Source organism: Camelina sativa, chromosome 11 (genome assembly GCF_000633955.1).
Source record: "Camelina sativa cultivar DH55 chromosome 11, Cs, whole genome shotgun sequence".
Classification (NCBI taxonomy): Eukaryota; Viridiplantae; Streptophyta; class Magnoliopsida; order Brassicales; family Brassicaceae; genus Camelina; species Camelina sativa.
The window spans coordinates 1550030-1563058 of record NC_025695.1 but is presented as its reverse complement, the minus strand read 5'-3'; the positions used below and the strand labels follow the sequence as shown (position 1 = coordinate 1563058).

Below are 13029 nucleotides of genomic sequence, written 5' to 3'. Positions count from 1 at the left end.
TTTTTTTTTTTTTTTTTTTTGTTTGAAAAGGGTTTAATTCCTTATGTATTACATAATATTGAACATTGGACCATTTGTTCAAAAAAAAAAAACATTGGACCATAACAAAATTTTCGTTTAAAAAAAAAAAAAAAATACATTAGTACGAATAACACAAGACACTCATAACACAAATATAACCGTTGCTTAAGCATGTTTGCAATTTACACGAGTCTTCACTGAAGTGGACTCGGGTAGGATTTTAACAACAACGGCACGTGCCTGCACATGGCCACCAACGGTCTAGCTTTAGGCATTGTGAGTCCTGGACCTTCATCGACCAATCCCTGCAAGAACTCATCAAGTCAACGTGTTCTTCCTCTTCTCTTTTCCTTCTCGTCTCTCATCGACCAATCCCTGCAAGAACTCATCAAGTCTATTGGCGAACTTCTTTATCCGTTTCTCGGAAATATGTGATCCAACTCAGGATAGGTATATAATCAGCAATGTTTCCAGGACCAGAAGAACTCATCGCATCTGCGATAAGCTGCCGCACGCGCTTGGCCTGGGGGCCATCTTCTACACCGTCACCGTAGTAAGATTTTCCAGCCAGCATTCTAATGATGTTGCTGAATGTTAAGTCAGAGACGAACTATAAGCCGTCACCTCACTTACGTATGAAGAGTTCCGTAAGAGACGAACTATAAGCCGCCTGATCTCATCACGGCGAATAACAGAAAATCTATTGAGTCTATGAGCCGAGAATATCTCTAAGGCGCCGATGCGGCGGAGATTTCTTCAGTGCTCGCTGTACGAAGCTGAGACCAAGGTTGAGTTGCCGTACGAGATGTGTTTTGTGGAAATTGTGGTTTGTCGGTTCGCGAGTATGACGTCGTTCTTCGTGAAGCATTCCTCGGCGTCTGAACGTGAAGAGACAACGAAAATGAGTCGGTTGCCGAGACGTAGGGAAAAGATGGGAGCGTCGCCTAGAGATTGAGAGACGGAGAGGAAAACACGGTGGAGCGGGGGCTTGAGAAGGCGGAGGTGACCGATCACGGGTAACGCCCATGCAGGACTAGGAGGAAGGTTAGGCTTTCGCTTGATTCTTCCGAAGAGGAAATGAGAGAGAGAGAATTAAGAAAAGAACGTGAAAATTAGAGTTACAGCTTCCATATTTGATCTTCTTCTTCCCGATGGATTTTGGTGAGTGACGATGTTACGTTAGTTGACATATTAGTAGCCTTAAATAGAGTGAGTGGTGGTGAGTGTTTTAACAGATAACCAAATTGATTCTAACAAATGGACTCATTTGATGTAGCCGTTACATGAATTTCATGAGTCAAATTAATTGTTAGTAGATATGTTAATTTGACTATTTTACTCAATGCAAAGTAAAACGTTAGTAGATTTCTAGAGTTTTCTAGAGCTTTCTAGAGAAAGCAAATCTAGCAACACTTTTTTTTTGGTAAGAACACGGGGAAATCCCCATATTATTAAAAGAAAAATAAAAACATTACACAGAAACTAAACTAGCAACACTTTTTATACAATGTTAGACTTAAACAAACATTTTATTTTAAATTAAATACAGTAAGTGTTGATTTATCACTGACTTTATGTATATGTGTTCCCATTTAACATACAGACATAATAAACTAGTAATAATCTTTTAAGTATGCGTAGACATTACTAATGGCATTACCTAAAAGTCTAGAAGTCAAGCGGACTCGTGGAAGAATTTACCAACAAAGGCACGTGATCTGCACATGGCTTCCAGAGGTTTGGCTTTAGGCATTGTGCCTCCTTTGCTTTCACTCATATCCACTTCTTCTTCTCCAATCCTCTTCCATTCCAAACACTGAATCAGTGTTCCAAGAGTCAGGCTTACTAGCCGAAGAGCCAGTACGGAACCAGGGCACGCCCTTCTTCCTAACCCAAACGGCATTAGCTTATGAGCCTCTCCTTCTTTCTCGAACCTCTCTGGCTTGAAGCTTGTAGGATCATCCCATAGCTGAGGATCTCTGTGTATAGCCCACGCATTGGTCAATAGTATCGTACCCTGCGGCATATCGTATCCCCCAACTTTACAGTCTTCTGACGCAACGTGAGGAAGCAGCATCGGGACAGCAGGGTAAAGGCGTAACGTTTCAGACACAATGTTCTGAAGATAAGGCAGATTTGAGATGTCTGATTCGTCCATAAGCCTGTCTAAACCGATCGTTCTATCGATTTCATCTCTCGCCTTGTTCAATACCTCAGGATGGTTCAACAGGTTCGACAACGCCCATTCCAACGTAACCGCTGATGTGTCGGTCCCTGCCAGTATCAAGGCCTGCAGAGTTGAACACATACACGAAACTAAACCAACACGTTCCACACCAAAATGTAACCAAACTAAGCTAACACGTTCCAAGATTTCGGCTACTTACAAGCATGTTTCCTTTGATGATACGATCAGTGAAGTAATCGGGTTGAGATTCTTGCAGAGTTAGCAAATGATCGATCATGGTATTGCCCTTCTCTTTAGCTGCTCGTTTCTCATCAACCAATCCTTGCAAGAACTCATCTAGCCTACCCGCCAACTTCTTCACCCGCGTCTCGTAGTCGGAAACGAACCGCAAAACCGGTAAATAATCAACAGCGTTTCCAGCACCAGCACATGCCACCACATCCGCAATAAGTTGCCGAACTCGCTTAGCCTCCGCATCGTCCTCTACACCGTCTCCATAGTAACGTTTTCCAGCAACCATTCTGATGATGTTGTTGAATGTTAAGTCAGATAACATCGACTTCATCTCCACCTTGGCAAACTCCTACAGATGATGTCATGATTAACACAAAACAGAGTCCACAAAACAGAGTATAGTTAGAGAAACAATAAACAAAATCATATCATTTAATTAACCACTAATTAAATCCAAATTCGTGAGCAAGATCTAATTAATTAAGTTTAAAGCTCTCTTACTTGTGAAAAGTTCTTGGAGAGACGTAACACAAGTCGCTTGATCTCGTCTTTACGAATAGACAAAAAGCTGTTAATACGGTGATTGGAGAATAACTCGATGGAGGCGATACGGCGGAGGTTTCGCCAGTGGTCACCGTAAGAAGCTGCGATCATGGTTGTGTAATCGTACGCGATGTGTTTAGCGAGGATGAATTTTGGCCTGCTCGCGAGAACGACGTCGTTCTTGGTGAAGCACTCTTCTGCGATCGAGTGTGACGAGTTCACGAAAACGAGTCGGTTTCCGAGTCGGAGGGAGAAGATCGGAGCATTGTTTAGGGATTGAGAGAGTGAGAGGAAAGTTCGATGAATCGGTGGTTTGAGGAGACGAAGGTGACCTATCACCGGTAACGACCATGCCGGACTCGGAGGAAGGTTTGGCTTTCGCTTGAGTTTCCCGATCAAGAACTTGAGCGTGAGGAGAATGAAGAGGATTGATAAAATTAGGGTTTTGGTTTCCATATTTAGATCTTCTTCTGTTATTTGGGTTAGTGATGAAAGCAATTTTGTGGAGTTAAATAGATTTGGACAAATATTATAAAAACAAAAACCAATTTTGATTTTAGTATTGACTATGTGACTTCATTGTCTTTGACCCGTATATATTTCTTCAATGTTCTAGAAAAACAAAACACAGTAACGGGGAGAATTAAAAAAGTCAAATTATTGGATTGTCAAAAAAAAAAAAAAAAAAAAAAAGTCATTCTTCAAGAAATTTTGAAAAGTTATTACTCGTAAATTTGTTCACTAAAAAATCAGTTTTCATGTACAAAGTATAATGTGTAAGCGGTTTGGTTCGTTTTTACCAGAAATCGCCACAAGAACAGGAACCATCCGTGAAATGGTGAAACCTATTCCGATCTCTCATGACGATTTTACGTCCCGTGATTTTGGATATCAGTTTCGTCACTGTATGACAATCTGAACACACTCGTAGGTTCTTGAATATCTTTAAGGGACTTCCCGGTTTGGTACAGATCAGACCATAAGCAATCGCGAGCCTCTCGCTATGAACTTGTAGAGATTGCTCTTTCTCTATTTCTCCAAGATCCTGCAAGACCGTGTTTGTATTTGGAACGTAACCATGAGACTTGATCCGCTCGCTCATCTTTCTTAGCATTGTGTAGATTTCCTTGCTTTCCATGTGTTCTCTGTCTCCAGCTCGGAATTCATGAACTTTGTTATCGATTTCTATTGTGCTTATACCAGGCTCCTTCACGATTCCTTTCTCCTTCATCAAGTTTCTCACTTTTGCAACACCTTCGTAATCACCCGCTGATGCATATATGTTTGAAAGCAGAACATAGATTCCTGAGTTTGTGATGTTTTGTCCAATGAGATACTCTGCAATTTCCTTGCCTACCACAAAATCTCCATGAAGTTTACAGCTTCCAAGAACAGAACTCCATAAGACAGAATCAGCTTCAATTTTCATGTTTTTAATGATTTCGTAAGCTCGTTTCAGCTGACCAGCACGACCAAGCAGACTGATCAAGCATCCGTAATGCTCGATCTTGGGTTTAATCCCATACTCTTGTCCCATTGACTCAAACAGTCTCACCCCTTCGTTTACTAATCCACCATGAGCACAAGCCTGAAGTGTTCCGATGAAAGTTATATCAGTTGGCTGCAACCCTGTAACAAACCGCATCTCATCAAACAATTTCAACGCTTCTTGGCTATAACCGTGCATTGCATAACCAGCAATCATCGCATTCCACGCCACGATATCCTTCCTCGGAGTCTCCTTAAACACTAAACTTGCTTCTTCCAAGCTCCCACATTTGCTATACATATCAATCAGAGCCGTGGATACTTTAACATTGAGCCTAATACGATTGTTCTTGATAAAAACATGGATCCAACGCCCAGTTTCAAGCGCTCCAATCTGCGAACAAGCCGAGAGAGTAGCTACAACGGTTATTTCATCAGGCTTCGATGTTCCATCCGCCAACAGTTTCTGAAAAAGCATCAGAGCGTCACTAGGGAACCCATGTTGAGCGTATCCATCAATCATCACGTTCCAAGAAACAATGTCTCTCTCACACATTCTATCGAACAAAGCTCTCGCAGCCTCAACGTTCCCCTGCTTTACGTAGCAAGTGATCATAGCTGTAGACGAAACAAGACTTCTCTCAGGCATTCTATCGAACATTTTCTGGGCAGATGTTACATCTCCTCCTTTCGCATAAACGTCGATGAGACCAGTCGACACGTACGGATCCATCCACAACCCGAGTTTAAGAACATGGGTATGGATAGCTTTTCCGGACTCAGTGGAGCATGATTTCAAAATCGACGAGAAAGTGAACTCATTGGGGGCAATTTCAGAAGAAAGCAATCGAATATAAAGCGAGAAAGCTTGATCATGGAGGCCGTTAACAGAGGCAGTGTTGATTGCGGCGGTGAAGATGAACAAATCTGGATCGATCGTCTGGTGAAATAAAGCCAACGCGTGGCGAATTTTGCCGTGAGAAGCGTATCCACGGTGGAGCTTGAGGTTTAAAACCGGGTAACGAGGGTGGAGGAGGAGGTTATGACGGAGAATAGCTGCGTGGATTTGGAGCAATTCATCTACTGATTTCGATTTTTCGATTAGAACTGCAAGTTTCTCTGGCGGCGGAAGGCGGTATCTACCGGCGGTTACGGTGGCGGTGGTGGTTAACTGATTATGCGGTAGTGACGTGGCGAGAAGTGGTGACGAAGCCATCGGTTCGGCGATGGATATTTCTTTGAATAAAATAATGAATGTTACCTTGAGGAAATTTAGGCCCATATGTAAATGGAATAGGCCCATTACGTTTTTGATATGTACTATGAGCCCAGCCTGTTATGAAAAATGAAGCCTACAAGTTACATCATCACAGATAGCATACAGTAAACTAAAGGGATTAAAAGATTTTGGTTGGGGCAAAGAGATCAAGGAAAGATTTTTGGTCGAACAAAGAGATCAAATAAAATTTACTATACATGAATGTTCCTACAATTAAAGTAATGGTCAAGAAATTTAAATTTGAATTGTGATTAAAAGAAAGAAAAAGTCGAAGAGAGACTAAACCTAGAGGGAAGTGAAAAGAGGGGAAAGAGACAAAAGGTGTTAGAAGAAGAAACATATTAATTGTGTCTACAGAAACTAAAGCTATGTTCTGTTCCGACCTTGGTCATGTGACGTTCCCGTCAACTTCTGTTTTAAATTCTTTATATAATTGCTATAAATTACGTGAAGAAATTAGGAACAAGGGAAATTTCCATAAGAAACTATATATTCGGGTGCAATTTCAAATATTAATGTTCGAATCTAGTATATAAAACTACACGGTCTAGAAATTAAAACGTATGGTTTTGTTATAACCATACATTTTATTTATAACACGAGTGTAAAAAGACAACGACCAAGACTATAACAAATTTTGTTATAGGTTATTTAGATTTTTTTTTTAAGTAGAGAATATAAGAAAGAAATGAACACTGAAACTGGACGTGTCCCGGACACGAAAGCGACTCATGAATAGAAACTGTTCGGTAGTTGGATTGCTACGGCGTAGTTTGTCATAATACTATACCATACTCGGTCCATTCTTTCTTGGTGGTATAATAAACGTATATGTTACGTATACGTTTATTATTTAAGTTTTAATATCTCACAAGCCCTCTGACCTCGAAACCTATACAATTGTTTTTAGCTTTATTATACATATTGGCGAACCCATCACCTAGATATATTTATAACAAACTACGCATGTAAACTAGTCACTTATATATAAATACTTTTCTGCGTGGCCGTTTTGAATAAAAAAACATGCATGTCACGGACTGATATTAATCTCTCTCCTTGTTTGAAAAATTAAATCGTGGATTATTTGATAGATCATAGATAGATAGATTTGTTAAATTGGAGGCGGTTTCGTATACGAGTAACATTTCCTGATCATAGTCAACTGGAATATTTTGAAATAACTTGTTTTGTTTTTCTTTCTTTCTTTTGGTCAGAAAGTATATAAGTTTATTCAAACATTTTGAAGTTTATAAAAACGGATTAAAGTATCATTGTTTTAATTGGCCTGTATTTCAACGTCTTTGATAAACCGATGCTATAGAAAGGTTGGTTTCTTATATATAGACGATTTGTTTTTCTTTTGTGAGCAAAAGACGAATTTATTTTGGAACATATATAATAATGTATGATTTGCACTATATATTTAACTTTACAGCAAAAAATTATCCAAAAATGTAAGAAAGAAAAGAAAAATAAAAACAGAAATGACAGGACAATTGTAAAGATTAAACAACGACAGTGTTTGCCCATAAACTTATGCTTTTGTCCTTACGATATCTTTGATCCCGACCCGAAACATGTACAATTGTCGAAAGAAAAGAAGAAGAAAAAACTCATGCTTTTGCCTTTTTAAAATGCATTGTATGTTCGCTCATTGAAAGCTCGATCATTATGGTTTAGAAAGAAAGAAAGAAAAAAAAAATCAAATTATTTCAAAACAATATTATTCCTAGATGGTGAAAATAATAGTGACATATCAACGTAAAGTGTGTCTACTTCTTTAAACAGGGATATGTACACATCCATGCAGTAAAGATATATACATATATATAGACAGATTGAATTAATGGGACCTAAGTATGGCGACGTGCATGCATGTGCCTATTTATCTTTTCACAATGCACCAATTATTTTCAGGATTAGCACTTCTGTTAAGCTATGATTATGGCATATAACTAAATATAAGGATAGAGTCGTGTTTGATTCAAAAGCAATCTCAATTGCATGTAATTAATAATACAAATACCCTTACTCCTTTAGATTCGTCAAGTATTTCTCTTGTTCTACCTAGTTGTTGGCTTCTTTCTTTCCACGATCATGTGCATTACGTAAACATGTAAAAGACTTGGGTTGTTATAACATTGTAAATAATTGGTGAGTTTCGTATCATCTCACCTCGCGTGCGGTATATTTTGTTTGTGTGTTGATAAGTTTGAATTAAAAAAAAAAAAAAACAAAACAAAACTTGTCGTATATATATACGTACAGGAAAACGTAAAGTTGTCGAAATTATAGCGGAATGGTTGATGTCAAAAAGGGTCCCAAGTCTATATTATCCAAAGATATCTTCTTAATTATCGTCAGCAACGAAAAAAAGAGAAGAAAAAAAATATATCGTCAGCAATGTAACGCCATGCCTTCTTTGGATATCGACATCCCTCTCTTTGACATAGAATCGTGTTCCTTTTCTTTTGTCATTTTGAGCAAGAATTTGAATTGGTCAAATTTTGTTTTCTTGTACAAAATTAAACACAGTTTAGTATTCGATGATTTTAACTAATAATCAAGGAAATCACGAAAATTGAATTAATATTTAATATACAGATTTTTAAAAAAGTTGCATCATTTAATATGGAGGAATTCTTCAAAATGCCACTAAAAAAATGTTTCTTCAAAAAACTGTCTTTAGTTTTTTTCCAAAAATACCACAAATTTCTTTTTTTTTTTCAAAAAATACTACAAACACAAAAAAAAAAAATTCTTGAAGGTGTAAAATTTCCTTTTTTAAGTTTGGGTTGACAAATTTATTTTAGAGTATAGTTTTTAGGAGGTAGCATTTAGTATTTAGGATTTAGGAATTAATTTTGAATATTAAAATTTTAAATTAATTGTGTGGTAATTTACAAAAAAATGTATTTTAGTTATATTTTTGGGAAAAAAACTAAAGTGTGATATTTTTGGTAAAAATATATTTTAATGGTATTTATGAGAATTGCCTTTTAGTATGTTAATAGATGCATACAAAAAACTTATTATTCTATATTTGTTTTTGCTGTTTGAACTTTTTTCTATAAAATTTCCTGGTTATCGCCAAAACTAATCCAATGATCATGACATTATCACTCATTCAACAATGGCGTCCTGTAAATGGATAAGTTGCACTAAACGTGCGAGCTCTAAATTTTGATTAATTGTCAAATTTAACAAATTAATTTTAGGATATTAAAATGGCATCGTGGAATATTATCATTTAGTAGTACTATTGCCTACCTAATTCAAGGGTCTGTTAACCATAGTCAATATGCGTACTGTATAGTATTGACTATTGAACGTGTACGTACCTAAGAATACCGACTAAGGTTTTGTTATGTTATATAGTTAAATTTTATAGGTTTTGTTATGTTATATAGTTAAAATTTTATAACTCCGTTTGTATATTCAGATTTGAAATCGTATTATTCATTTACCATTTATTTTTGATAAAATACTATTCTTTATGTACTTTGTTCTTACCATTATATATATTAGTTTAAATCATGCGAAGTCAATTTAAAGTAAAATAAGTACATGTTAATTAATTAAAGTTTAATATCAATATAGGGGACAAGAATATTATTAAGTGAGTAAATAATCAGCCTTCAAAAAGAAAATATGAGCCTTCGAATAGTTTATTATACCTACTAGGCTACTACTCATATTAAAAAAAATCCTAATGCCGTCAAAGAAAATCCTAACATCACTATATAAGTGAGATAGGTGAAGTGACTATTCTAATGAACAATTTGTTCTACAGAAGAAAAGTTGTTCCCGAAATGTCTAATCAAAGATAATGTGCGATTAGCCTCTTCCTATAATAGTGACCATCTTCTTTTCATTTCGTTAAGTTATTCATAATTATTGATCCCTTCGGCTTTTCAATCACACTATTATTGTTAGTATTAGTACTATTTAGTCAAGCCCCACATGTCAAGCAATCCAACGCCATGACCGAAATCATATTATAATATCACATATATGCATTATTATTATTTTTTTTTGTCAAAACATAAATCTATATATACAGCTGATGCATTAATTTTTAAAAATATTTACAGTGATTTAGCAAAAAAAATGACAGTGTCCTATATATGGTAAACAAATAGACTATTAATGAAGAAAACTAGTGTTGTATGTATTGACTTTCAGTTTTAGTCTATTTCATTTTGTTAACTCATTATTCGAAAAATCTTTTTCTACTAATTAATCATATTTACAACGTAGTTCAATCTGCATTGTGGAATACCATTTATAATCGGGATGATTAAACTTTAGACCTTTGTAATTCTTGTTGGGCAGATGGAAGTAGAAGATTAAAAAGTCTCGAAACCAAATTTCAAAGGAGAATGGTGACGTAAGTGCTCTATAATTACCATTGTTATTTATATAGAACAAATAACAAATTTTCGTGAAAAAAATGACAGACAAAACCAAGGAATTTAATGGAGCAAGTTGGGGAGGGTACAGCACGAGCGACGATCATGAATTCAAATGAAACGTCCATACAGACCATTCTTTGCTTTTACGGTGCTGATATTTATAAAAGTTGGGTTGTCATTGTTTTATATTATTATGTTTTGCCTGTTAACTTCGATGAACACTTTAACAATGTTCTAGTAAAACAATTGCTTAAGCTATATAATTCTAAAATTAATTTAATTTATTTACCTTTTAGCTAAGATATATTGATCGCACCAATACTGTTTAAAATTAATGTTAAAGAGTATTAGCTTTTTCAAATCAATAATAGATTGAAGTTAGATGACTAAAAAATCTCAAGTTTGTAGTTGTTATATTTTAACTAAAAAAAATGCACACCGTTCACACTATAAAATAATTAACTACAATAACAATACTTAGTAAAAAAAATTAGCAGTCTAATTGGGACTGTGTTATATGTTTCTCTGTCTTTCACGGACCATTAACTTTTAGTTCATTGCAATTTTCTTTAAATTTTATTTTCAGATCATACACGTGAATCTGTACATCTTTTCATAGGATTTGAAATTCCGGATTCTCCTCCGTCCTAGGAGGTTGTATGTGTGATATTTATAACTAGAGTATTAAACAATTTTAACACTAAGTACGATGATATTATACTTATATATATATATGCTATAGATTGATATGTAAGACAAACTAGTAGAGAGATGATGAATGTGAACTGAACCAGCTGTTAATAATGGTGTATTAGGCTTGTAGTTAACAGTCAACTACAACATATATGTTTAATATTGAAAACAATAACACCATATAAAAATACTAATCAAAATCATAATCAGCGTGGTGTTTAGACGATTTGATATCTCTATAGAATAATAATATTCACACTAAATAACATATTTTTAAATATGTCATAGACTTGCCTCCAAAACTAACAACATTATCCCCTAACCTACAATTTATTCTACTAATTAAAGAAAAGCTTAAATCACAATTAGTTTTAAAGTCACTCCGTTATTAGCGTTATAAGCAAACCTTATAAGTATTTGACCGTCGTTATCGACGACCGAACAAAGAACGAGTCACAAGAAATAGAGCCACGTAAGTCCAGAACGACGCCTATGACCAATATAAGACAAAAACCAAAACATTGCCAAACGCTTACGTGGCAGAGACATGTGGGTCAAATAAGATGTTAAAATGGGTGACCCGGACCCGTTTAGGCCCTGTCCGTTTAGACCCTGCCCCTTTAATTGAATGCCCATTTAAACCCGTTTAAATTTGATACCCGTTTATCTAAAACCCGTTTTAATTACTTAGGCCCGTATATGCCCGTTAGGCCCGTTTACACTATATGTGTTTTTTTTTTTCTTTGAGAAGAGTGTTTCTCCTCCACCTCCTTCACGTCTCGGTGTTTCTCCTCCACCTCCTTCACCAAACCCAAATATGAAAAACACAACATTACACAAACCTGGATATCAAAAACTCAATAACCCACAAATCCAATTAAACAAACTAATTAACACAAAAAGGATTTGCTCATTTGCTCAAAGTAAAAGTCAGGAGGATTAATTAACAATATATGATCTCTATCTGGTAAAATAAGCATGAATCCAAAATCGTAAAAACAAAATTGGGACATCTTAGAGCTAGCGATTATCATTTAGGTGAAGAACGAAGCATTAACAAGTAATAAGAAGAGAGATTTTACAATGTTCTTATGTCTCATGTCTAAACCTGAAATAAGTTTATAGAAATCTACCAAATCGATAACTTCAATTGAAAAAAAAAAACTAATCGTGCTAGCTAGGTTTGGTTTTAGCATCGATCAATTCGAAATTTTGAACACGACCCACGAATTTAAGAATCGAACTGAGCAAAGATTTTGAAGACAATTGAACTAACCTTTCCGACTTCATACAACGACGGAGCCTTAAAACTGAACCCTAATCTAAAGTGACGAAGTTTCGGAGAAAAGAAGAAGATGAGAATGGAGAGACGACATCGTTTGGAAAAATAAATCAGGAGAAAAAATATTAAACGGGCTACCCGTTTAATATTCACCTGACCCGTTACGCCCGCGGGTTTAAACGGGTTAACCCGTTAAATACCCTTTTATTTTACAGTATTATTAAACGGGTCACGGGCCTAAATTCCTATAACAGGCCCGTTTATGCCCGCGGGCTTTGAGCCCATTTTAACATCTCGTATGTCTCCATAAACTGGCATTAGCTTATTTGTCGACTGTACCTTTTGTCCCCCGTCTCGGCTACAACCCTGTGACAAACAAAGATCAAGTCAAATATCTAACCAAAAATACTCTCGTCCACGTGGACATCGCTGACGTGGAACTCCCCCCTTCTATAAATACAGCCTTCCCTTCGCCGAGTTATACTCATCAAAACGAGTAAAGCATTTGCTAATATTAAACACAACACTTTGCTTTTTGAGAAAGAAAGAAAGAAAGAAACATTCGATCAATCATGGCTGTTGATTCGCCTCTTCAATCTCGGATGTCTTCACCTACGACCTCTGAGAAAGACGTCAAGGCTCTCAAGTTCATTGAGGAGATGACTCGGAACCCTGACTCCGTTCAAGAGAAGGTTCTTGGAGAGATACTAAGTCGTAACTCGGACACCGAATATCTCAAACGGTTCGGTCTTAACGGCTCCGTTGATCGGAAAACGTTTAAGAGCAAAGTTCCGGTGGTTACGTATGAAGATTTGAAGACGGAGATTCAACGTATATCCAATGGTGATCGTTCTCCGATCTTGTCTTCTCACCCCATCACCGA

At 36.3% G+C, this 13029-nt stretch overlaps 3 protein-coding genes and 1 long non-coding RNA gene across 4 annotated transcripts in view; 1 reads left to right on the top strand and 3 right to left on the bottom strand.

Annotated features, from left to right (window-relative positions):
* LOC104721029 (cytochrome P450 81D11) lies at nucleotides 1502–3488 on the bottom strand. Its single transcript, XM_010438935.2, has 3 exons — nucleotides 2945–3488; nucleotides 2409–2792; nucleotides 1502–2311 (listed from the first exon to the last, which is right to left on the bottom strand). The coding sequence occupies exons 1-3, from the start codon at nucleotides 3440–3442 to the stop codon at nucleotides 1697–1699; spliced, it is 1497 nt and encodes a 498-aa protein (XP_010437237.1). The 5' UTR covers nucleotides 3443–3488; the 3' UTR covers nucleotides 1502–1696.
* Nucleotides 3519–6032, bottom strand: LOC104721028 (pentatricopeptide repeat-containing protein ELI1, chloroplastic-like). Its single transcript, XM_010438934.2, has one exon. The coding sequence runs from the start codon at nucleotides 5775–5777 to the stop codon at nucleotides 3783–3785; it is 1995 nt and encodes a 664-aa protein (XP_010437236.1). The 5' UTR covers nucleotides 5778–6032; the 3' UTR covers nucleotides 3519–3782.
* LOC104721026 lies at nucleotides 11230–12238 on the bottom strand. The gene is made up of 2 exons (XR_756888.2): nucleotides 12141–12238; nucleotides 11230–11664 (listed from the first exon to the last, which is right to left on the bottom strand). It is a non-coding gene; the product is annotated as an uncharacterized LOC104721026 (long non-coding RNA).
* Nucleotides 12651–13029, top strand: part of LOC104721025 (indole-3-acetic acid-amido synthetase GH3.2-like) — a 2358-nt gene continuing 1979 nt past the window's right edge. Inside the window, exon 1 of the mRNA XM_010438932.2 lies at nucleotides 12651–13026. Coding sequence (XP_010437234.1) covers nucleotides 12719–13026 — 308 coding nt within the window. The 5' untranslated portion in view covers nucleotides 12651–12718. The remainder of the gene's footprint in view (nucleotides 13027–13029) is intronic.